This window comes from Cervus elaphus, chromosome 33 (assembly GCF_910594005.1).
Source record: "Cervus elaphus chromosome 33, mCerEla1.1, whole genome shotgun sequence".
Taxonomy (NCBI): domain Eukaryota; kingdom Metazoa; phylum Chordata; class Mammalia; order Artiodactyla; family Cervidae; genus Cervus; species Cervus elaphus.
The window spans coordinates 40,441,193-40,466,999 of NC_057847.1; the positions used below are offsets into that span (position 1 = coordinate 40,441,193).

At 37.4% G+C, this 25,807-nt stretch overlaps 1 protein-coding gene across 15 annotated transcripts in view; it reads right to left on the reverse strand.

Annotated features, from left to right (window-relative positions):
* PKP4 (plakophilin 4) overlaps window positions 1-25,807 on the reverse strand; it is a 248,764-nt gene that overhangs the window by 161,040 nt on the left and 61,917 nt on the right. For 12 of the 15 annotated variants that reach the window (XM_043894948.1, XM_043894946.1, XM_043894943.1 and 9 more), the window contains one exon: window positions 20,593-20,729. In XM_043894948.1, coding sequence (XP_043750883.1) covers window positions 20,593-20,724 — 132 coding nt within the window. In that variant the 5' untranslated portion in view covers window positions 20,725-20,729. Of the gene's footprint in view, window positions 1-14,694; window positions 14,823-20,373; window positions 20,471-20,592; window positions 20,730-25,807 lie in introns of those variants that run through there. The other 3 variants (XM_043894952.1, XM_043894951.1, XM_043894953.1) reach the window with 2 other exon arrangements.

The window sequence follows — 25,807 nt, forward strand, 5'->3', positions numbered from 1 at the left end:
TCCATTACTATGTTACAAGATGGCAAGAGTATGAAAAGTTTGATGAGGATTTTTTAAAAAATTTAAGCAATATTAACAGGACTTCAAAAAATGGCATATTTAGGCTTAAAGGGGAAACAAAAGAGCATTGAAAAATAGAAACTTGTTGAGAACACAAGGAAATTAAACAACAACAAAACAATCCAACTGAAAAACTATCCAATCTAAATAGACATTTCTTCAAAGAATACATACAGATGGCCAACAGGCACATGAAAAGATGCTCAAATTGCTAATTATTAGAGAAATGCAAATCAAAATCACAATGAGGTATCACCATGAGGCCATCATTTTAAAAAATCTACAAATAAATGCTGGAGAGGGTGTGAAGAGAACCCTCATACATCTGCTGATGGGAATGGAAATGGTGCAGACAATATGGAAAACAGTATGAAGTGACGTGAAAGTCACTTAGTCGTGTCCAACTCTTTGCGACTGCATGGACTATATACAAGCCATGAATTCTCTAGAATTCTCCATAATACAGAATTCTCCAGGCCAGAATACTGGAGTGGGTAGCCTTTCCCTTTTCCAGGGGATCTTCCGAACGCAGGGATGGAACCCAGGTCTCCCGCATTGCAGGCGGATTCTTTACCAGCTGAGCCACAAGGGAAGCCTGGAAAACAGTATGGAAGTTCCTTAAAAGACTAGAGTTGTCATGTGATTCAGCAATCCCATTGATGAATGGGATTCCTGGGCATATATCCAGAGAAAACTGTAATTCAAAAAGATACTAGCACCTCTGTAAATAGCAGCATTATTCCCAACAGCCAAGACACGGAAACAATCTAAATGTCCATTGATAGATGAATAGATAAAGATGTGGTAAATATACACAACAGAATACTACTCAGCTATAAAAAAAGAGTAAAATAATGCCATTTATAGCAACATGGATTGACCTAGAGATTATCATACTAAGTGAAGTAAATCAGAAAGAGAAAGACAAATATCATATGATAACCACTTATAGAATCCAAAAAAAAAAAATAGTATAAAAAGAACTTTTTTACAAAACAGAAACAGACTCACAGACATAAGAGATTTGTGGTTGGCAAGGGGTGAGGTTTGAGGGGGAGGGATGGACTGGGAGTTTGGGATTAGCAGATGTAAACTAGTATATACAGCACAAGAAACTATCAATATATTCAAGATCCTGTGATAAACCGTAACGGAAAAAAATAGGGAAATTATATATATACACGTATAACTGATTCATTTTGCTGTACAGCAGAAATTAATACAATGTTGTAAGTCAACTACACTCTAATAAAATAAATTTTAAAAACTAAACACAAGGAAATCAAATTTTAGTCTATCCTCCACAGCATCTCACTTATAAATGTTAAACGGAGAATATAAAAATCAGTGTAATGATTCTGACCTTTGCTGAGCCACAAAGAGCAACCAGTACAGCTCAGCCCAGCCCAGCACTAATCAAGAAGGTAGAGTAAGCCAGATAGAAAAGAGGGCAGAAGAGGAACAAGGCCCACAGACCAGGGCACCCACACTTTTGCCAAGTGGACTGTGGGAAAAACTGTTAGTTGTTGATCATCATTGTATCTGAATTCAGCTGGAGCCTGCAGTCCCCGCTTTTGAGGCTGCTTGCTGTGGCCACGTGATCCAGTTCACCCAGTTCAATGCCTGAGAGGAACAAGCCTCTCTAGACCATGCCCTCTGAAAGGAACACGTCTGTTCCCCTGATTCTTCACCCTTACCTCCTGACAGAACTTGCTGAGAACTGGGAGCTGTCTCAGATGCTGACAGCAACCATGTGGCAAGCTGCCTTAGCAGCTCTGGACCACTTCTCTCTGGAATGTTCTGCGACAGAAGCATATTTCTATCTTGTTTATTTAAGCCATGATATTCTGATGTCTCATTTTTCAGAGCAGCTAAACCTGAAGCCCAATTAACACATATTTATGGCAGAGCTGACTGTTTTAATGCCTAATTGCCTCAACTTGTATTCTGAAGCTTAGCAAGTATATTCTGAACATCTTTACTGGGTTTTAAGCATCTTTCATTGGATTATGCATCTAGAGGGCAGGGATCATGTCCTCTGTTTCTTGAAACTGTCTAATAGAGGGCTGATTGAGGGGAAAGAGGGGCAGAAAAACATGTAAGTTTAAGCTACAGGCTTTAGTGTCTGGCAGTCCCCTGGAATTGAATCCTTTCTGTCAATTCCTGAATTCTAATCAGGTGTGTGAACTTTAGGAAGTTCAGTCATCCAACAAACATCAGTTGAGCATCTATTTTGCAACAGGCCCATTCTAGGAACAAGGGTTTCTGCTATGGATGAGTGTCTACATTCTGATAGATTTAAGTTTGACAAACTCATTAAGGCTCAGCTACTTCAGCTGTAAAATGGGACTAACAGTAGCGACTGATTTTAGGACTCTGTGAGGATGACGTGAGGTGATACATACAAAGTGCTTAAGAGTTAGTGTCACGCACACTGGTACTCAACAAATGTCAACAGTAACTAAGAACCATCAATAATTTGTGCTTCTGTACAGATACACACTAACTGTCACAGCATCGGAGCACTGTTTCTTAGCACCCAGTAAGAAAAGGAAGTCGGAGGTTACTATTTCCTACTAGAGTCTCATCTCTGCTGTCAGTTTGATAGGAATTCTAGACATGTCCTACAGATAAACAAGGGCTTACTAAATGCAATATATCGCAGAGCATGTGGGGCCTAATATTTAAAATTGAAAATATTAAAAAAATATATTCAAGAAATAATCCCTTTTTCTAAACTGATTTAAGGAAATGGGTGGATTCTTTGCAATATGATCATTTAGAAACAGCCTTTAAGGGGTTGGGGCTCAAACCAGAGCACTGCCCACCTCGCTGTGGCAGCTGCAGGACCAGATTGCTTCAGCACGTCTCCTGCACCGAGTCAGAATCTGCCACTTCCACCAGCTACGGTTCATAGTCTCAAAACAATTAATGGCTTCTTGGATCCAACAGAGAGCTCTTTCAGAATAATCCTATGACATTATTTTGGACTGCAGAATGTTTAAATACATTTCAGGTAACGAAGAGTCCTAAGGCAGGTTTTAACAAGAAACAAGGGGTTGGAGTGGGATTTTTTTCAATTCACCAAACAAAACTGAAAGATTGGGAAATAAAGATTTCCAGTAGATGAAAATGAAAACTAAATGCTCTGCAGGAAACAAAGAGCAACAGGGTAAACAATACTCCACACCTGTGGGTGGCTTCATTTTGCAAAAGCAATTTCAGGAGCAATTAGATCTGAATGCCAGTTTTATTACTAAACCCCAAAGACAGAAAACTTCAGTATTCATGAAATTCCTGACAGCCCTGCTTCTAGAGAGTGGCTTGACCATCTATTAAGTACCAAGCCCTTTACTGGCATTTTAAATATACACCCTATAACCTACAAACTGGGCATTGTTGTAATTTCACAGAGGAAACAGGCTATGAAAGGTTAAGGGGCTTGCCCAATAGCATAAAGCTACTTGTGGAAGTTTGGATTTGAATCCAGGTCAGCCTGACATCAATGTCTGCATGCTTCTCATTCTACTAAGAAATGACTGAATTCTTTGTAAGGGTACAGTGAAACTCTGTAAGAGTTCATTGATGAGTCAGGATTATCAGATTATTAGTATAAATAAGAACAAGGCTAACATTTAAAAATATTCCCTATGGCACAGTGGTGTCATCAGGACAAACTGACCCCCCCCACCCCGCTTGCCGCCCCAGCTCAGGGCTCCATGTGCCTCTCCTACAGGGTCCCAGGACTGACCAGCTTGCCCAGTAGCCAGCAGCACCCTCCAAAGCATCTTGCTGAAGACTGTGGGAGAGAGCTATTCTTTTTTTGGCTCGGTTCTCCTGGCTGGTAACCTCCCGCCTCACAACCTGGCTCTCAGGTGGCCATCTGACATTTCTCTGAGTTGTCAAGGTCATGACCTTCGAACTTGCCAGTACTACTCTGCTGTGGGAATCAAAAGCTGAATGGGGGAACATGGTTTTCTCAAGATGTTTAAAAACCTATTTCAGGCAGTCAAAATGCTACCTAAAACAGCCACACAATACAAACTGGACCTTGTGCTTTGCAATGGTCTGTGGCCAATCTACTCTGTCTCTGTGTATTTCTAGTCTGCCTGGGCTAAAGGATTTTGAAGCTGGGAAGTTATTTTCCAAATATAAGAATTGTATTGGAAAAGGTTCCTTTTTTTTTTTTTGCATAGTTCTAGTCATAAAATAAGACAGTCCCAATTACTACATTTACTTTCTTCTGTGTAGGAATATATCATAAGGGAACATTTAGAGTCTACCCATGTGAGTTCTGCCAGTTCAAATAAATCTGTCAGAGTGGATACAATTGGGTTTGGATTGCATCCAGGTTATGGAAGGCAAGAATAGATTAGAGGTATGAGCCATTCCAGCAGTGACAAACTCTCAGCTTCTCTGTAAAAGCACCAGTGTTTCTTCAGGCTTAGACATGACTCACTAAGGCTACATTTTCAATGAAATATTGCTGGAAGCACTTAAAAGCTGGAAAATATAATCACGTCAGAACAGATGCCTCACTCCCTACCCCCAATGAGTGACATCATTTTGAGAAGTAGTCAGTCTGCTGTCACAGGCGGTGGGGTTGGAGAGGCAGATGTTTGCACAAGCAGAGGAAGCCCAAGGGTAGTGTGGTCCTGAACAAGATGCGAGGACCACCATTTCACTTTAGAAACGAACATTCATTTTTGAACAAATCTCTCATGACTATCATTGTTAGGCAGATTAGATTTTTATAATGGAAGGGAAAAAAAATCAGGTATAAATTTTCAGACACATGTCATGAGGAAACTTTTATTTTCTTTTTTTGGATATGTAACCCCCCTCCTACTATGTATTTGGGGGAAGGAGCTTCTTACTTCCACCCTCATTATTCCTAGGGAATGACTACTTCATGAAGTGACTTTGATATTTGCTACTATGTTTGTGGTTTGTTCCCTACCTATTTTCCATGAACACACAGACATTTTCAATAAATATATGTTCAACAAGTATGGAAAGTTGATTAGTATTAGACACTACTCTAAGCTCTGAAATACAGTGGAAAGCATCCTTGGAGTTTATATCCTTGAGTAGAGCACTCCAAAAATATGGGTATTTGGTACACTTCTCTACATCTTCCTTTTCTGACTTAATGATTCTTTGTAGAAAAGCCCTCCAAGGCAACTGGTAAAGATATAGCTGAGGAATTTTATAATGAGATTTCTGAATATACTGTGTAAATGTATCTACAAATAATTGGATATGCAGAATTGCTTGAAGATGGTACAACCCCTATCTCCATGGGTGCAGAAAGATGTTGACTCCTCTCATCAGCTTCATCAGCATGATGCCACAGGGGCCCTAAGGCACGCAACCTCTGCCTGGTCCTCTGGATAGAACCCCTTCCATGGGCCAAGTCTCAGCCTGGACCCCCACCTTTGAATATTCTTCAGTTTGGATGCAGGTGCTTCGTAAATGGCCCTGGGATAGAACTTGCTGCTTCCACAACCTTTCTTCAAACCATCTTAAGGGTAACAACTGTATCTCTGAATGCCAGTGAATGTTTATTGAATACTCACTGTTTCAGAAAGACTGGAACCATTATCCTCATTTTACTACAAATGAAGACACAGGAGCCTCTATCTAAAGTAACCTGCTCAAAGTCACACCAGCATAGCCAGGGGCAGAGGTGGGAGCTGCTGCTCCTCATCACTGTGCTATGATGCCCTCTGGGTCTGAAGGCTGCCATCACAGTGATGCTAAATTTTCCATTTCAACCATGATTTATCTGACATATTTTCCACAACTGGCAATCTATATACACTTACTTCTTTTCTTTCCTTCTCTGTCAACTTAATCTATGGTAACCTTTTACTGTCAATCCTAAAGGAAATCAATCCTGAATATTCACTGGAAGGACTGATGCTGAAGTTCCAATACTTTGGCACCTGATGAGAAGAGCTGACTCATTAGAAACACCCTGATGCTGAGTAAAATTGAAGACAGGAGGAGAAGGGGATGAAAGAGGACAAGATGGTTGGATGCCATCACTGACTTGATGGACATGAGTTTGAGCAAGCTCCAGGAGTTGGTGATGGACAGGGAAGCCTGACATGCTACAGTCCATGGGGTCACAAAGAGTAGGACACAACTGAGTGACTGAACTGAACTGAACCTTTTACTATCTTTTTGAAAACTTCAGTCATATTATTTTATGGCTTCAGAATTTTTATTAAGCATTATATGATTTTTGTAAGGAAATTTGGAAAATACAAAGGAAAAAGCCTGAAGATACTTAGTATTTAGAAGTGTCTCTTGTTTTATTAATGATTGCACATCTGTGTGCATATATACACATATATACACACATGTATACATTCATGTGCATTTCTATAGCAAATTTTTACCTGTATGGTTAGATGCCTCATCATTTCATTTGTATTATGAGTTTTTCCTGTTATTAAAAATTCTTTAGAAATGTGATTTTTAAATGTTTTGTAAAGCCTTTCATACTCGTGTACTATTATGTATTCATTCCACTTGGACATCAAGCTGTAGCCAATTTTTAGATATCATAAACATCACTATGATTCATATTTTTGTGTTAACACTTAGTATTTTCTTAGACTAGACACTTAGAATTGGAATTATTCATAAGTGTCAATAGTATCATCTTAGGTATGTTAAGATACATATTTACTTAGAAGAAGTTTTATATGGAAATTCCCAAAGCTATTCTAGACTATGAGGAATAGAACTGTGTCCTTAGCACAGGACAGATAGGTTAACTTAACCTATCAGATGAGTGAATAAAATGAATGCAATCTGTGCTGAGTAATTACAAATGAGAAAGAAAAATACAGTAACTACCTAATGAAAGGGAGTCATTTAACACTAACAGACAATTAAGAAAAGAAGGGATATAAATAACTAAGGTGCCTGTGAAATAATATTTTTACCACACTAATAATTAATGACAAGTATAATAAAGGCCTTAAGAATGGTTATATCCATTCTTCTTATACTTATCATTAAACTGCTTTCCAAAATGGTTGCCAATTTACTCTTAGCAACACTGCATGAAATTGCTAACATCACTGCACTCACACTGTTTTTTACTCTTTAACTGTTAGCAATATGAAAGGCAGATATATTTTCATTATTTTAATATGTATTTCTATAATTTCTGCTCTAATTATTCTAACATCTTTTTCAAGAACATCCACAATACTTACGTTAGATTTATTCTCTTTGGCCTCCATGTCTAGGGACATCTATATCTTTTTGTTCTTTTCTTCCATATTCCAAGATAACTTCTCAAATAATACTTATCAACAACAGTGATTCAATTTTCTTCTATATCTATTTTTCCTTTATTACCTCCACTGTAGATGTTAATTATTTACTATGCATCTCTAAAGTATAACTGCCTGGATATGAATACTAGATTTCCTATTGATTAACTGTATAAGCTTGGACACATTACTCAACTTCACCAGAGTTTCAATTTTCCCATCTGTAAATAGCAGTAATAATAACAACTATATGTATGATTCTAGGTTTTTAGTTACAGGCAACTGAAAACATTCTGGCTAATTTAAAGATTAAAAACAATTTACTGGAACAACTTACTTCTACAGCTCAAGGCTATGTATTTTCTCACTTAAGTCTATTCAGGTGGAAAAATGCAAAGAACAAGAAATTTGGATCACATGTTCAGTGGCCAAAAAAACCTGACAGATTTTCACAACTCATAAAGGTTTGATAAATAATAGAGGAAATCCTTCATGAAAAGCACTTAGCACAATGCATGGCACACAGTTTAAGTAATAATAATTGTTAGATATTAGTTTCCTAATGGATTTCTATTCCACAGAGTTTATTGCCTTTTATATCTAACAGTGATAAGATCTTTTATAAATTTTTCACTTCTTTCCTGTAGTAGTAGTAGTGGTGATGATGGTGGCAGAAAGAGAAGAGACAGCAATTTGACTGTACTGAAAAGCAGGAAAACCACATAAAGCAATGTTGGGTCTCTGTACTTACAAGGGCAGATCTAACATAAATGATCTGCTAACCATTCTTCTTATTTTGTTCTACTGTCCTTATAGTAGAACTCCTCTCCAACTCTGACAACAGGGTGGGCATCTTCACAGTTTTCAATGGGAAATCAAAAGAAGTTTTTAAAGGGTATGGATTAAAGATCTAAATGTAAGACCAGAAACTATAAAACTCCTAGAGGAGAACATAGGCAAAACACTCTCCGACATAAATCACAGCAAGATCCTCTATGAGCCACCTCCCAGAATATTGGAAATAAAAGCAAAACTAAACAAATGGGACCTAATGAAACTTAAAAGCTTTTGCACTACAAAGGAAACTATAAGTAAGGTGAAAAGACAGCCCTCAGATTGGGAGAAAATAATAGCAAATGAAGAAACAGACAAAGGATTAATCTCAAAAATATACAAGCAACTCCTGCAGCTCAATTCCAGAAAAATAAATGACCCAATCAAAAAATGGGCCAAAGAACTAAACAGACATTTCTCCAAAGAAGACATACAGATGGCTAACAAACGCATGAAAAGATGCTCAACATCACTCATTATTAGAGAAATGCAAATCAAAACCACAATGAGGTACCATTACACGCCAGTCAGGATGGCTGCTATCCAAAAGTCTACAAGCAATAAATGCTGGAGAGGGTGTGGAGAAAAGGGAACCCTCTTACACTGTTGGTGGGAATGCAAACTAGTACAGCCGCTATGGAAAACAGTGTGGAGATTTCTTAAAAAACTGGAAATAGAACTGCCATATGACCCAGCAATCCCACTTCTGGGCATACACACTGAGGAAACCAGATCTGAAAGAGACACGTGCACCCCAATGTTCATCGCAGCACTGTTTATAATAGCCAGGACATGGAAGCAACCTAGATGCCCATCAGCAGATGAATGGATAAGGAAGCTGTGGTACATATACACCATGGAATATTACTCAGCCGTTAAAAAGAATTCATTTGAACCAGTCCTAATGAGATGGATGAAACTGGAGCCCCTTATACAGAGTGAAGTAAGCCAGAAAGATAAAGAACATTACAGCATACTAACACATATATATGGAATTTAGAAAGATGGTAACGATAACCCTATATGCAAAACAGAAAAAGAGACACAGAAATACAGAACAGACTTTTGAACTCTGTGGGAGAATGTGAGGGTGGGATGTTTCAAAAGAACAGCATGTATACTATCTATGGTGAAACAGATCACCAGCCCAGGTGGGATGCATGAGACAAGTGCTCGGGCCTGGTGCACTGGGAAGACCCAGAGGAATCGGGTGGAGAGGGAGACGGGAGGGGGGATCGGGATGGGGAATACGTGTAAATCTATGGCTGATTCATATCAATGTATGACAAAACCCACTGAAATGTTGTGAAGTAATTAGCCTCCAACTAATAAAAAAAGAAAAAAAAAATAAAAATAAAGGGTATGATATTAAAAAAAGAAATCCAATTAAATAAAAGTTCTGCATGAATAAAAATATTTTCCCTATTCTATAGTGCAGATCAAATAAATTAAGTGAAACAGCATTCTGTTCAGTATCCATACCTATACAAGCTTCGTATTCTTACCTACAGACCATCAAATCTTCTAATCAGCTGGGAATAATGCCAACAGGAGCAATTACTAAGATGTATTTTTCCACAAAATAATTTAGTAACAGTTCACTTTTTCATTATACTTTGCTAACTAAAAGAAAAATCAAGATCCTGCTGTTAACTGCTTACATTATAAGAGAATAAAAAAACAATATTCATCTTTCTAAGAAACAATTGAGAAAAGTGGGACAGTGAGGAAAATCCAGTAAGCTTGCCCTCTTCCAACAACTGTCTCTTTTAAGCAAGAAACACAGAGGGTAGATAAGGTCATGAGTGAAAAAAGAAGGTGCCAATTTATTCTACACTTGGGCAAAACAGGTTTATTCTTTTATTAATAAAACAATTTATGAAAATATTTTGCAAAGGGGAAAAATGATGGTTTATGTCAACTTTTGATGGAAAGGAATTTCTAAAGGAAAACAGAATGCTGAGGAAAGAGTTAAGAATTGATTCCACCAGAACAGATTAGAAGGCCATATATGCAGTGGCTAAGGACCTTTATCTTGATTTAGGCTTTAGGGATGATTTTAGGAAAATGTATTAATCGGATACATGCATATTAGAGTAGATAATACCACATGAGTAATATTATTCTGATATCATGCTGGTTTATAGGAATTTTCACATGTAAAGGCCTACAAATTGAAATTCAAATTTGAAATGCCTAGAACTCCAATTTTGAAAGAAAAATTAAATTTTCCTTCAAAAGCCGAAAGATTTCAATTCTAAGAAAACTCTCTCTCAATGGTGAAAACATGAAAGCATTTCCTGTAAGATCAGGAACAAGACAAGAATGTCCACTCTCAACCACTATTATTCAACATAGTTTTGGAAATACAAGCTAAGGCAATTAGAGAAGAAGAAAAACAAAAAGAATCAGATCTGAAAAGTAGTTGTAAAGCTCTCATTGTTTGCAGATGACATGATACTATGCACAGAAAACCCTAAAGATACTATCAGAAAATTACTAGAGCTAATCAGCGAATTTAGCAAAGTTGCAGGATACAAAATCAATACAAAGAAATCACTTGCATTCCTATATACTAACAATGAAAAATCAGAAAGAGAAATTAAGGAATCAATCCCATTCACCACTGCAACAAAAAGAATAAAAATATCTAGGAAGAAATCTACCTAAGGAGACAAAAGAACTATATACAGAAAAACTATGATACTGATGAAAGAAGTCAAAGACAACATAAACAGTTGGAGAGATAGTCCACGTTCCTGGGTTGTAAGAATCAATATAATGAAAATGACTATACTACCAAATGCAATCTGCAGATTCAATGCAATCCCTGTCAAACTACCTGGCATTTTTCACAGAGGTAGAACAAAAAAAAAATTTCACAACTCATATGTAAACACAAAATACCTTGAATAGCCAACAGTCTTGAGAAAGAAGAATGGGGCTGGAGGAATCAACCTTCTTGACGTTAGATTATATTACAAAGCTACAGTTATCAAGATAGTATGGTACTGGTACAAAAACAGAAATACAGACCAATGGAACAAGTTAGAGAGCCCAGAAATAAGCCCACACACCTATGGGTACCTTATTTTTGACAAAAGAGGCAAGAATATACAACAGGGCAAAATAGCCTCTTCAATAAGTGGTGCTGGGAAAACTGGACAGCTACATGTAAAGGAATGAAATTTGAATACTTCCTAACACCACACACAAAGAAAAATGCAAACTGGACTGAAGACCTAAATGTAAGACCAGAAATTATAACTCTTAGAGGAAAAACATAGGCAGAACATTCGATGACACATATCAAAGCAAGATCCTCTATGACCCACCTCCTAGAGTAATAGAAAAAAAAACCAACAAAAATAAACAAGTGGGATCCAATTAAACTTGCAGAGCTTCTGCACAGCAAAGGAAACTATAAACAAGGTGAAAAGACAACCCTCAGAATGGGGAGACAATAATAACAAATGAAACAATTGACAAAGGATTAATTTCCACAATATACAAGCAGCACATACAAGTCAATACTAGAAAAACAAACAGCCCAATTAAAAAGCAGGAAAAAGACCTAAACAGACCTTTCTCCAAAGAAGACATACAGATGACTAACGAACACATGAAGAGATGCCCAACACTGCTCATTATTAGAGAAATTCATATCAAAACTACAATGAGGTATCACCTCACACCTGTCAGAATGGCCATCATCAAAAAGTCTACAAACAATAAATGCTGGAGAGGGTGTGAAGAAAAGGGAACCCTCTTGTACTGTTGGTGGGAATGTAAATTGACACAGCCACCATGGAAGACGGTAGGGAGATTCATTAAAAAACTAGGAATAAAAACACCATGTGACCCAGCAATCCCACTCCTAGGCATATACCCTGAGGAAACCAAAATTGAAAAAGACACATGTACCCCAATGTTCACTGCAGCACTATTCACTGCAGCTAGAACATGGAAGCAACCTAAATGTCAATCAACAGATGAATGGATAAACAAAGTGTGGTACATATCTACAATGGACTCAGCCATAAAAAGGAACACATTTGAGTCAGTGCGAATGAGGTGGATGAACCTAGAGCCTATCATACAGAGTGAAGTAAGAAAGAGAAAGATAAATATTGTATACTAACGCATATATACAGAATCCAGAAAGATGGTACCAAAGAATTTGTTTTCAGGGCAATGGAGAAACAGACATAAAGAATAGACTCATGGACTCAGGTTTAGGCAGGGGGGTAGGTGGTGGGGGAAGAAGAGGCTGAGATGTATGGAGAGAGTAACATGGAAGCTTACATTACCATGTGTAAAATAGATGGCCAATGGGAATTTGCTGTATGGCTCAGGGAACTCAAAGAGGGGCTCTGTATCAACCTAGAGCAGTGGGACGGGGAGGGAGATGGGAGGGAGATTCAGAGGGAGGGGACATATGCATACCTACGACTGATTCATGCTGATGTTTGACAGAAAACAACAAAATTCTGTAAAGCAACTATCCCTCAATTAAAAAATAAATAAATGTAAAAAAGTCTTCCAATTTACGATAGCCATTTTCATATCTGAAATATGATTTATATAGAATTTAATTTTATAACATGATTTATCTTCATGTTTCAATAATGTGTTCTTTCAATTTGTTTGCAGGATTTTTCTATTATTATAAATCTCTATATTATGAAGGTTTCAGTGCATAAAAACTATTAAGATTCTATAAGCTAAGACACAGATTTGTCTTTGCATTACTTGAAATCAACTTTACGTTTTAAATGATTTTTCTTAGGAGTGCCTAGAACAAAATACTCAAAGCCTAAGTTACTTTGCTAAGGTACAAGCAGATCTGATCACTTTGGAAAGAATACACACATAAAATAAAAACAGACACAGTAACGTAGTATGGACCCCTTTCTGCAAAAGTGACAAAAACTACAATTTAGATATGAAGAACACACACATGAAGACAGACTGTTCTGCGATAGCTGTGGAATAACTTCAAGGTTATACCTGTGGGAAAAAGTATGTTTCTGAAATAATTTTCTCTCCAGAAGCGATTCTGTAAAGAAAATAATCAAGCGGCGCAAAGAATTTAATGCTGAATGATCCTGTCACCCATTCAATCTCACCAACTCAGCAGTCACTCATTTCACATTTAATAAAGTTTGCATGTACAGGGGAAAAATTATTCCATATATTCATAATTTAACTCTGAACAGGAATTGTGAACTGAGTTATTCAACTGAAAAGGAAATTATCATTTTAAGTATGCAAAGGCAAGGTTCACTTTAACTGTTTTAATAAAGGAAAAATATTCTATCACTTTCAAATGTAAACCAAAGGTACAGCTAATTCAATGGTAAAAATTAAACTAATAATTTTGCCTAATAGTTAATAATAATAATGCCTAAGTTAACAAATTTATATAAAATTGGCATAATATAATATATATCTATAGCCTGATTAACAAAAGGGAACATATGTACATATATTCTTGGATTTCATGGTTCCAATAAATGAATATTCATTATGTGCCAATTACCACAAATAAACACATACGATATGGTTTGTAACTCTGTATTCCTCTGAGGGCAGAAATTGTACGAAACAGATCACCTTTATTGGTCTCCTGACCATCCCTCCCATCTCTTCCCTGGACAGTCTTTGCTCACAGTAGGCTTTCTCTCTCTCTCTCTCTCTCTATATATATATATATATATATATATATTTTTTTTTTTACCTAGTTAAAAGCAAGTGTAAATCAACTACAGTGGGAGAGTGAACATTTTTACACTCTTAGTTAATTTACCCAATAAATATTGGGGGGGTCTTCTACTATGTATTCCATATCAGCAAGTGTAATTCAGCTATGGAAAAAGAGCCAGACAGAAGCTGTTCAAACTCCTGGAAGTTAAGAGCTCGTCAAACAAAACAAAGTAAAACAAAACAACCACCTATTGTGTCAATACATCTAAAAAGATGTCTCCAAGGGAATCAAATAGAACAAAAAATCAGTTATTCAAAATGTATGCCTCAGACACGAAAGACTTGGGAACTGTGCTCACAGATCCAGCTGATCATTTATCAGACTACTGGAAAACATGGGCAGATGTAAAAATTTACCTGTTGTTGTTAGCTAACTTGGCAATCTAAGGACAGCTTTTTTTTTTTTTTGGTACACTCAAATACATGAATAAATAAACCTGTTAAGTATATTCTTTTGTATTATTTAACCACAGAGATACTCGAACTGGGGGTACCCTACATCATTAACACATGGAAGAGAAATGTTAAAATTTCACTGTGTCATATGCAATTTAAGAGGACTGATCTCCTAAGATAAAACCAAGTATCAGCATTCAGAATTCCTGAATCCAGGCCAAAGAGAGTCACAACACATCTACCACTTGACCCCAATTTGAACTTTAATTCCATAATATTAAAGAGAAAAAGCTGTAAAATTTGATGATCCCACAGAAGTTACTAAGAAAAGATCCAATCTTACCTTGTGTTTGATGATGCAGTTCAGGCACAGAAGATGTTCCTATATTACATAATTACAATTGCCAAGATAATTCAGTCACCAAGAGAAAAAATTACTAAGTTACTAAAAGGGAAAGCGGGAAGTTTTCGGTGTTGTACTTACAGTACAATGCTCTTAACTAGGCTACAAACTATGCTTGTTTACAGCTGAAGTAAGAATTCAGTCTTCTGCATGGGGCTGAGGTGTGTCAGGGAGAACTATTTCTTTGTAAATAAATCTAGGGGCCAAATTAAAGGAAGTTGCAAAAGCAGGTGTAGAGCAGTTGAGTTGTTTCAGTTTCAGAGAAATAAAGTAAATAATTGTACTGGAATTTGTTCAGTTCTGGGCATTCTGCCATACAGGAAAGGGTGTGTAATTACTGAAGCTAACACATCCATGTAAAAATGAAGTAATATCAATAGAACACAGTTGGGATCTAAATTTCCTTTTTTATCTTCAAAAATTAAGGATCTCTATAATGACTCTCATTTCACTCTTTGATATTTAAATATCACTTAAGTTAATATGAACACATGAAGGCAGAATTGTGATTTTCACAAAGTTAGAAAATGTAATCTTTAAAGGTGGTATTATTCTCGTTGAAAGCCTCACAAATGAAGAACATACCAATTTTCACTCATCAAAGATAACAAAAGAAGTACCCAATACCTCACTTAGAACTTCACCAGAGTAAGAGAAGTACACATAATACTAGCACGTTTTACCAAATCTATTCTTTGCTTACCATTTCATGCTATTTGGATTGAACTCAATCTTAAACCTGGATTCCTAACGTCTTAAATCATAAACCCAAAATAAGAGGGTGTGGTTTGTGGGAGAACAATGGAAGTTAGAGCACCTAGGGAGTCAGGCCAAGTTCAAATAGAGATCTCAATTATTCAAGAAACTTAATGACAGAAGATGAAAGAGTGTAATAAATATTACGTGTGTGATTTTACAGAATGTAAATCAACTTGCACCTTAAACAGAGCTATGAAAAATATTTAGCGCTATTCAGGATTGGCCATATGATTTTTTAAAGAGTATTTCTACAATCCAGGATGAGATTCTACCAATTATAAAAGTTCAATATACTCCCCCATTGATAATAAGAGCCTACTTCTGGCTCCTGGCTCACTGCTTCCCTGAGCCTGTGACATTAGCATGCTGACACTTCTAAGTAGCAGGGATGGCAGTGAATTTCTGAATGAGTCAATGTCTTACCAGATTCCAATTCTTTTCCATCCAAAGGCATGCTGTCCATTTCAAGAGTGAATCAATCAGTTTAGCCTATGATTTTCACAGGAATTGGCAAGGCTCTCTGAGGGCACTGCATTGGCCATATTTCTTTACCTGACCACATGTAAGCTAGGCACTAGATCATTCTTGGGTAAGCCTGAAAACTATCAGGAAACAAAATAATTTGTTTCCAACACCTATGTTCATCTTGGGAAGCCTGTGTTCTCAGCAGGAGTTGAACTGAACAGTAGAAACTGCCAAATGATGATCCTGAGTGTATAAACCCAACAGCCAACTGGTGGCTTAAGTTCAACTGAAACTTCCTGTAATTTCAGGCTGGAGTCCAAGGAAAACATTACTTTGCTAATCCCATGGGCTGACTGTTTCTTTCTCTTGAAGGATGATCCTTAACTGGAAGACATTTCTTTTGTGATTACTTGGTTTACATGATGATGGTGGATATTTTGTGACATCACCAAGATAAATCACACCCTTTAATTCCCTACAGTTCCTTTTCAGTTAAGTTGGACAGATGGAAGATGAAATATAAATTTCTTTCATATTTTTAAAAGACTTATGCCATTATTTGACCATCCATGTGAAATAAAATTTAAGTTTGTTCCACACAGAGATCAGATTTAATTTCTAGATCAATATGGATATAGTGCAACTCAAATTGTCTTAAAGGTAAGAATGTACAGCTGAGTACATCCTAGTTTTCTAGGTGCTGTCTTGAGATTCCCTTGCTTAGTAGTGTTTCTATGAATGTGGCCACAGATTCCATTATCCTCACAAAATAGCCAGTTGGTGACAAAGTGATCTGATAGCATTATTTATTTACTTCCTCTTTCAACAATCATTCACGCAGCTCTAGTATATTCAAGGGTCCAGGCAAGGAGTGGCCTATAACATGGTGTGGAGCAACATATAAAAACTGCCTCTATCCTTCGGTAGGGGATTCCCTAGTAGCTCAGTTGGTAAAGAATCCGCCTGCAATGCAGGAGACCCTGGTTTGATAACTGGGTCGGGAAGATCCACTGGAGAAGGCAGAGGCTACCCACTCCAGTATCTTGGGCTTCTCTGGAGGCTCAGCTGGTAAAGAATCCGCCTGCAATGCAGGAGACCTGGGTTTGATCCCTGGGTTGGTAAGATCCCCTGGGGAAGGGAAAGGCTACCCACTCTAGCATTCTGGCCTGGAGAATTCCATGGACTGTATAGTCCATAGGGTCGCAAAGAGTCGGACATGACTAAGTAACTTTCATTTTCATCCTCAGGTAGCTTTTAATTATACCATCCAAAGGAGCACGTGATGAGTCAGAGCAGTGGTATAAAGTGCTAAGAAAGATCAGCAGAGAGTTGGCTTCAGGCTGGGGTGAACTTGGTTGGTTTCATGAAAGAGGGAGCACTTGAACAGAAGTGAGTTCCTTCTTTCTATCTGCAAAAGAGCAAGGACTTCTATAAAGGCACATGCATGCATCTATGGGACTAACATCAACATGAAAGGTCACAGCTTCATAAAAGAGAGAGAATATGAATCTCTGTATTTTGTCAAGAATAAGGAGCAGCTTCTGGCATGGGAGGATCTGAAGGAAAGAGAGGCCCAGTAGAGGAAGATTTCAGCGTTCCTATGACTCCCTAAATCCAATTTCAGGTATTAACAGACTAATGATTTGTTAACAAGATGGCTACTGGTTGCCTGTCATTTTCTTCCCTACTACTTATCATGAATTGTCCAGGGGGAATTCACATGAGGTATTGTAGTGGCTTGGATATAATTTACAAGAACCCAGATTCTTCCTCTCAAATTCAGGTGCATGTTAAAAGATATTATTTTCCAATTCTTTAACCAAGTGCTTTGACATGATGTTCGGGTTTGTACTATGTCAGCATGTTAAGAAAATTTATTTTCACTATTCTACTTCTTATAATAAATACATAAAGCTGTTTTAATTGGTGAGATCAACATGGTGAAGTTTTGGAAGTTTAATGTCATGTCGAAGTATATACTGTCACAGCATAAACATGGCTCAGTATTCAAAAAAGCTTTTTTGTCTTCAGATCAGTGGCCTGGAAGAAGTTTATCAGTCCCAACAGACACATATTTAAAAGTAGAACCACCAGCTTCTCTTAGGGAGGGCATTTTCTTCTTATGTAGAGATGATGATGATAATAGTAATATTAGCCTTTACTATGAGCATTTACTAAGTGTAAGGCAGTATCAAAATTTTACACAGGTTAATTTAATGTTTTTAATAACTATTATTATCTTCATTCTAAAAATGAGAAACTGAGGCAGAGACAGGTTACAATCTTGCCAAGACGACACAGTTAAGTAATGGAGCCATGATGGGAACCCAGCTGTTTCCCCCTCACACTGGAAGAATCTCTGCATCCCAATGAAACATCCGTTCTGAGACACATCCACCATCCAACAAGGTCTGTTCTCTGAGATGAGCGGACCTGATCCCATCACTCCAAGCCTAAGAAAATGAGGCACCTTTTCTTTCCCTATAATTGTACATCCTATCCAGTAATACTGCTCTTTGATACAATACATGACCAAGGACATAATCTAAAATTAACTATTTCATTTGAGTCTAACACAACTACAAATGTGACATTCTGACTAGTATTTTAGAATCAAATATATAAGGTAAATAGTAATTAGCTTTCTTATTCTTAGGTAACTTTTCTGTGCTCTGTCTCATTTGGCAGACAAAGGCAAGTGACATATTTCAGGAAAGTCTAAGAAATTTTTACTCTAATTATAGAGAAATTAGAGTATCTTGCTTTGTAGCACACAAATCTTATAGGAACTAGAGTTAGTTATTTAAAATCAGGCAAGTATCTTGGAACAAGAGATAGATATGGTGTCCTGGGTTGAATGACCGACGCATTGAGTAATGAGCACTGACAATCTTGAAGGAAATTAAGAATGAAAACAGTGAATGTAAATTAATGGACTCAACTTAAGAACAAGAATAGAAGAAGTGTATCTTCCCACTAACTAAATAAAGTGGGAGACATATGATAATTCTAATAAATAACAAATATCTGTATATTTTTTGCCTACCCCAAGAAACCAGAACTCTTTTTGCTTTCTCCCACAAGACATCCATTCAAAACACCATTCATTGCCAAAAGATAAAATTTTGAAGTCATTTGAGGCCATCAAGGAATTATAGGGCAAAAATTCTGATAGGTTTCCAATTTCTTCTACATGCAGGGTTATCTAGTTTAAAGGTACAGACACAAAGGTTCCTATTGCTATGCTTACTGAGCACAGTTTCTGGTTTTAAGTTAGTTCTGGGCACTTTGATAAATTTACTGTCATATTTTATCAAAATGCAATATACACTAAGAGTCACAAATAAATCAGAGCCTTCTCATTTTACAGCTCCTTGGGTCAGATCTCAACAACCAAGAAGAAGGAGTCCTTTTTCCCTCCCTAAAGGTGATAGAATCTTAGATAATCTATAGTTTGGGAGAAAATGAAAATAGTACTAATTTTCTAGTGTCTTCCCAAATTCTTAGTTTGTGAAATGTTTAAAAACTTCAAATTTCTGTGATGAATGAAAAATATTTTGACATCTTGCTACTAGGATAAGTTGTAAAATAATTTTTTCTTGAAAATACAGCTCTAATGGCAAGACACATCTCCTAGTTTTAGAGCAATCTCTTATATACACACCCATCTTTAAGTTACAGCAAAAAATAAAATAAGGAAGTTTTAAACATCCTTTCACTCTTTGTCATCATTAGTCATGGGCAAAGAATTCCAGCCTACATAACATCTAAGCTTGTATCTCTTGAGGAAAAAAAGACTAGCAATTTAAATCATAAGATTTAAAAAGACAAGTTCATTATTAGATTATCTCCAACAAAATAACTCTCACAGAAGGCATATACTTTTTGGTTGCTTGTGTGTTTTTCGAGGGAGGAGGGCAAAAAAGAAAAGTCTCCCTGGAGGTTTACACTCACATTCACCTTATTAAGCTTCTAAATCTTAAGCAGTTAAAATTTCTCTAAGCCCACCAGATCAAAATCTAATTTAGAAGGCTACCTGGATCTGAAGGGTAACAGTATTATTAAGTGCCTTTAAAAAAATCAACATAAACATGACATTTAAGCAAACTGGCACAGTGTGACAAGTTTTAGAACAGTAGCTCACAAGATGAGTATACTCTGATTAAGACAAACACAACAAATAGAACCTTTAATCCAAAAAAGCACGGAGACAACCCTATGTAACACCTATGTTAAAACGGTCAACAGATCTAAGGCTGTCACAGGCCTCAAGGTGCCGGAGTCCTGACAGAAAAGTCAGCGATGTGAAACACGCTTACAAAGCTGGGCGTGCATGCACACACTCTGCAAGGTGAGCGAGACAGAGACACCGATCACCACTGATATTGTCCTTACTTGCAGACGCACAAGTATCCTGCATGTTCCGATTCTGACTGGCACCTGGAGCGGCTCTACCTGCCAGTCATCCCAATGTACTCAGGGATGTAAACACCTTATAATTAGAAAACGTGAAGGTGTCAAGGACGTTAGACAAATTGAAAACACATCCAAAGATTAATTTTTAAAGGCATTGAAGAAATAGTGAATTGCCAAGTCTAAAATCAGAGGATGTACCTGCTCCTTCACGGAAGCTAGAATGGTGGTTGCTGTGGTCTCGGGCTCCATGCCGGGGCCAGTGGAGGCAGCTTCCTGGCGGGTCTGTGGTTGCCCCTCCTCCACCAGTGAGGCCGGTTCAGGAGCTGGCATTCCTCCTGCAACCAAGCAGGCAAAGGGTTAACACTTCCATCTGCTTCTGCGCCGAAGAGGCAGGGGCTCCTCACACAGGGCTCCCAGGAACCACTATAGACTTCTACACGCCAAGATCACAATGCCTTACGGCTATATGATGTCTAAAAGGGAACACCCAGGGTCAAAGTAGAACGAGCATTACCAAACACTAAAAAAAGCAATAGAATAATAATGACAATAGAAAACACTGAGAAAATATTTAAACAACATCACAGTCTAAAAATGACATGCAAAGTGTTAAGGAAGAGGACTCAAAAATACACCAAGGACAATATAGCTGTTAGATGCTATAAAATTCCTGAATTTCCTAAACAGTTCATCATTAAGTAAATATGATTGCCTTATCATGAAAAAAATAGTAACAAACACTCTAGACTGCTATAAGGGTTAATTTTCAAAGAAGTACACGAGTAAGAAGATATCTACAACTGTAAATGCTTTACGACTGCAGAAGAGGCTTATGGCATTAGAAGAAAGGCTTAAAAAAATAGGCAAAATTCTGCAGTATTAAAAGGCTTGAAAAAACAGGCAAAATTCTGCGGTATTAAAAAAAAATCAAGACTGCTGGTGGAGTATTAGAGCTAGCTTGGTTTCCTTAGAGGAATCTGTTTATGCAAAGATGACAATGACTATGGTGATAGTGTTGAAAGAGAATTTATTTTTCAGGACCATAGAGTGTGACAGAAAAATGGGTTCTTGTCAAGTGAGTAGGTGCCTCTCCTATATAACATACTGAGAGTGGTGTGTTTGCTGGGAAACTTACTGATTTGACATGGATTTTTATATAAATTTGAGAAAGATTGGGAAAAGGTACCCACAAAAAATGTTGTAAATATTCTAATAACTTGTTTACCTGTCAGTCTCTCTGTTACCTCCAGAATAGAGTTTTTCATACCATGAGACCAGCCTAGAGCCTGGCATATGTAATATTTAATTAATCTTTGCCAAATAAATGCATACATGAATGAAGGACTGACTGTCTCTTCCATGTCGCATAACAGTCATTAGGCAAATCTGACCACAAGTGCTATGGTGCTCCTGAGATCTTATCTGATTAATACATTACTCTGTGTACTTTTATTTGAGACCACAAATGCTATTTTGACATTCTTCATAGTCTTCTCCTAAAAATGATTCTAGTCTCACATTTTGATTTCTTTTCAATTTCAACAATGTTCATTACTGTAGGATGACCTGGGGTGGGGGGAGGGGGAAGAATGTCAATATCAAATGTCAATATCAGCTTGCTGTTTATTTCCAAACTCATAATCTGTAAGACAAGGGAAGATGAACATATCACCTGAGCCTCTACCTCCTTCCTCACTCTCCTGACTTGCACATTGGTGAAGCTGGGTTAGGTTCCAGGGTGCTGCCAATGTTACTTTATTGTTGCCATATTAATAGGCAGAAATGGAAAATGGGTCTGATGAGCAAGTGTATTTTGCCTTAATGGGGCTCTCCATGAGGAGTTCTCATGGCTGCTCTAGAGGTAAATTTTTATTGTCAGTTTCTGTGGGGCCCCAGGCTAAGCACAGCCTCAACTGCAAAACAGAGGACCTCCAGTTCAAGTGGGAGGAGGACCTCCAGGCTTGAAGTATGTGGGTCCAGGATCAAAACCTAAGTGCCTTTAACATGAGTCACCACTTCCTTACTTACAAAAAGAGCTTACTAATTCTTCCCACAACACCATGGGATGATTTTTATGACAATCTTTATTTTTCAGTATGTATGTTAATAGATATATAAAATAGTGCACTCAAAATATCATTGTTGTTGTTAGCTGCTCAGTCATGTCCAATTCTTTGTGACCCCATGGACTGTAGCCCACCAGGCTCTTCAGTCCATGAGATTCTCCAGGCAAAAATACTGGAGTGGGTTGCCATTCCCTTCTCCAGGGGAAAATATCATTAACTGGATAAAATAATGCATTTCTGTATTTAGCCAATGCTCATTATAGATAAGATTTAAGGTCTATGAAAAAAAATGCCACACATAACAATCCTAGACTTGCACTTAAGGCTAGTAAAGATATGAAAATATTCTATGCCATCAAAAAACTACACACCTTAAAATAAGCAGATGGTTGCAAAGAACAAAAATGTTACTATGCAACAGTGAAACAAATAATGCCAAGAAACAAAAATTTTAAATGTCAGGAGTATAATACCCTGAAATAACCAATGTATAAGAAAAAGAGAAGCAGAATTTCAGTGAACAAAGAGAGTTTGGGAAAGAAAGAAACGTCACTGGGGAAGTAATTACTCTTGACTAAAAATAGGAGGATCCTGGCTATTTAAAGAAAGATACTGAAAAATACTGTTGTAATTGCATTACATCATTGTGAGTGTACCATACTTAATTTCATGATATTTATTTTCTGATGACTGTCCAGATCTATGGTATCAGATGAACATCTTCTGAATACCACTCTGCCCACGTAACAACATGCACGGTGATACGGGGGTACAGGCATAAAGAAAGGTCACTGACCATTAGGGGCTCATCATCTAGCTGAGGCAGCAAAATACGAATCAGATCAAGACACAGCCAAGAAGCATGTGATGGAGTAAGAACACTGAAATCAACAGGAAGAGGTGATGAAAAAGAAACTATTATTCGGCAAGAGAGGACATTTGCATAGGTAGGCATGATTTCTACTCTCAGATTCCTCAAAGACTAGGAGACACTGCAGGCAACCACTAACACTCACGGGATAGATGATGACCAGGGTACCCGGGCATAACTGAGGGTGAGACACTTCACTACGCCTCATCTCTGAACAGTCCCTGCAGCCCATCACCAAGATGGGGCAAAGAAGGGATGCCATAATACTGACAAGTTATACACCTAGTAAAGTAATCTGTTCATTTACATAGCTCTCATAACAATTTTAGGAGTTGGAAGGAATCAAGCTAAGTCTAAAGTTACAGAATATTATTACTTCTCCCCATTAGCAAAGCAAAAAAGCAATGACTACTTATATGGCAAAGAGACTTGAGAAATTAAGCTTTGTGCGTCCCTCAATTATCTCAACTGGTCTGATCTGGGCAATTACATTTTAGGGACCTGAGTACACTTACAAATAAGTTGCTGGACCACTTTGGCTCTTTTGAAAATCACAGAGAATGAAAAGGTGCCAGAAAACTGGAAACAGGAAAATGCCATTGCTGTTTTTGGAAAGAAGAAAGTAGACTCTCTTCATGTTACAAACTAGAGAGCTAGACATAGATGTTGGGTGAGATTCTTACAAGGATTTTATCCAAGAGATGACTGTGAGAACCAAAAAGGGGCACGCCAAAGAAAAGTCATGTTAAGCTCATCTAATTTCTCTTTGGCACTGTAACCATGGAAGTGCAGTGTGTCTAGACTCATTGAGGCATGATGATGTTAGAAGTCCCCAATGGTATTATAATCAGCATAGAAATAGGGCTGGCACAAGGGCAACTGCTGCCTCTGACATTCTGTAAATAGCTGAACAAAATATATCAAACTACAGAGGTTTCTAATGTAATGCTAGAGAGCTCTGATCCTGGCCCAGCCCTAACCAAAAACTTTAACCATAATGTAATAATAATATACAGGGCATGCTCAAATTATTCAATGAGTAAGAATACTGAATTTACCAGGTGATGAAATTCAAATATAAAAATTGCTGATACACTGCAATAATGAATTGCTTCTAATGAGATGTAAAAAAAAAAAATAAAAACACCAAGCATAAACATAGGATCTTGTATTTAGGTTAGCTCAGCAGCACACAGGGGAAAGATTTAGAAGGCACTTTAGGTTCACGAGCACAATGAGTGAATCAAGAATGAAAAGGGGCTTCCACAAAGCCAAGGTGATGCTATGTTGTATCAATATCAGCATTTAAAGAGATAGAAAGAAAGGGACAAGGGACACCTCTTCTTCAGGTTCATGTCCACTTCCAGTGATGGGTGGCACATTAACAGGAATGGACACAAGTGTATTCATTCGAGAGGATGAGTAGGATGGTGAAAGGATTTCGCCATTATTTCCAGGCACAAGGACAAAATTAATGATGAGCTTGAAGCTTAGCTGAGAACACAGGAAGAACACTTGATTGAACAGGAAGAGAAAAATCTGACCTGAACAAGAAAAGGACCATGCAGAAAAGCAAAAGAATCTCTTCAGGACTGCCAAGAACAAGAGAGGTCAGAATTATTGGTCCCAAGAGCTAGACCAAAAACTAATGGTTTTGTAGCAAACTTGTATTAACCTAAATTACTACTGTCTTTATACTCTGAATCAAATTTGGCTAACAGTTATGTTTTATTATATTTATATTATAAAATTAAAGGTTGGCGCTATGAGGGCAAGCTCAGGAAGGTCTTTCCTTTTGGAGTAAAAAGCCAGATGTCTAAAATTTCAAGAACTAAAACTCCAGAGGTGGTACATTCCCCATCGCTGGAGGTCACAGTTCAGAAGATCAAGTAGCAGGGAAGGTACAGAAGGAATCCTGCACTGGGTGTGTGTCAGAAATAGGAGACAGAGTTCTCTGAATCTTGAGGCGGAGACTAAGATATGAGAACATCTATGTTCTGAATTGACGTGAATGCTCCTCAGAGGTTTTCTGAGTGTTGTCTACCATATCACACCTCTCTGTAAAAAAGTACCTGAAGGCCAGGACACTGTGTTTTTCCTGAGAGAATGATGGTGACTGAAAGTCTTAATGACTGTTTCTGTCTAGCTGCACAAAAAGTTCAGAAGAGTTTGTGATCAACTCTTACAAATGCATTCTCATTTTATTCCAGCTTCTCATTACTTTATTACTTCATTTAATTTAATTACTTTTTATCATTCTATTGGACAGCATTCTTTTGAGCCTTATGAAATACTTTTTGGAAAGCTATTGAACTGTTACGTATTTTCACTACTACCTTCATCGAAGACAAGTTTCTACATTAAACTATTGGTATAACATTGTGTGTGTTTCTCATAGTGAACTCACAAATTAACAAGAAATTTTCTGTTCAGGTTTCAGGCCAAGTACTTTCTAGTGTGATTATAAAAGGCTTTC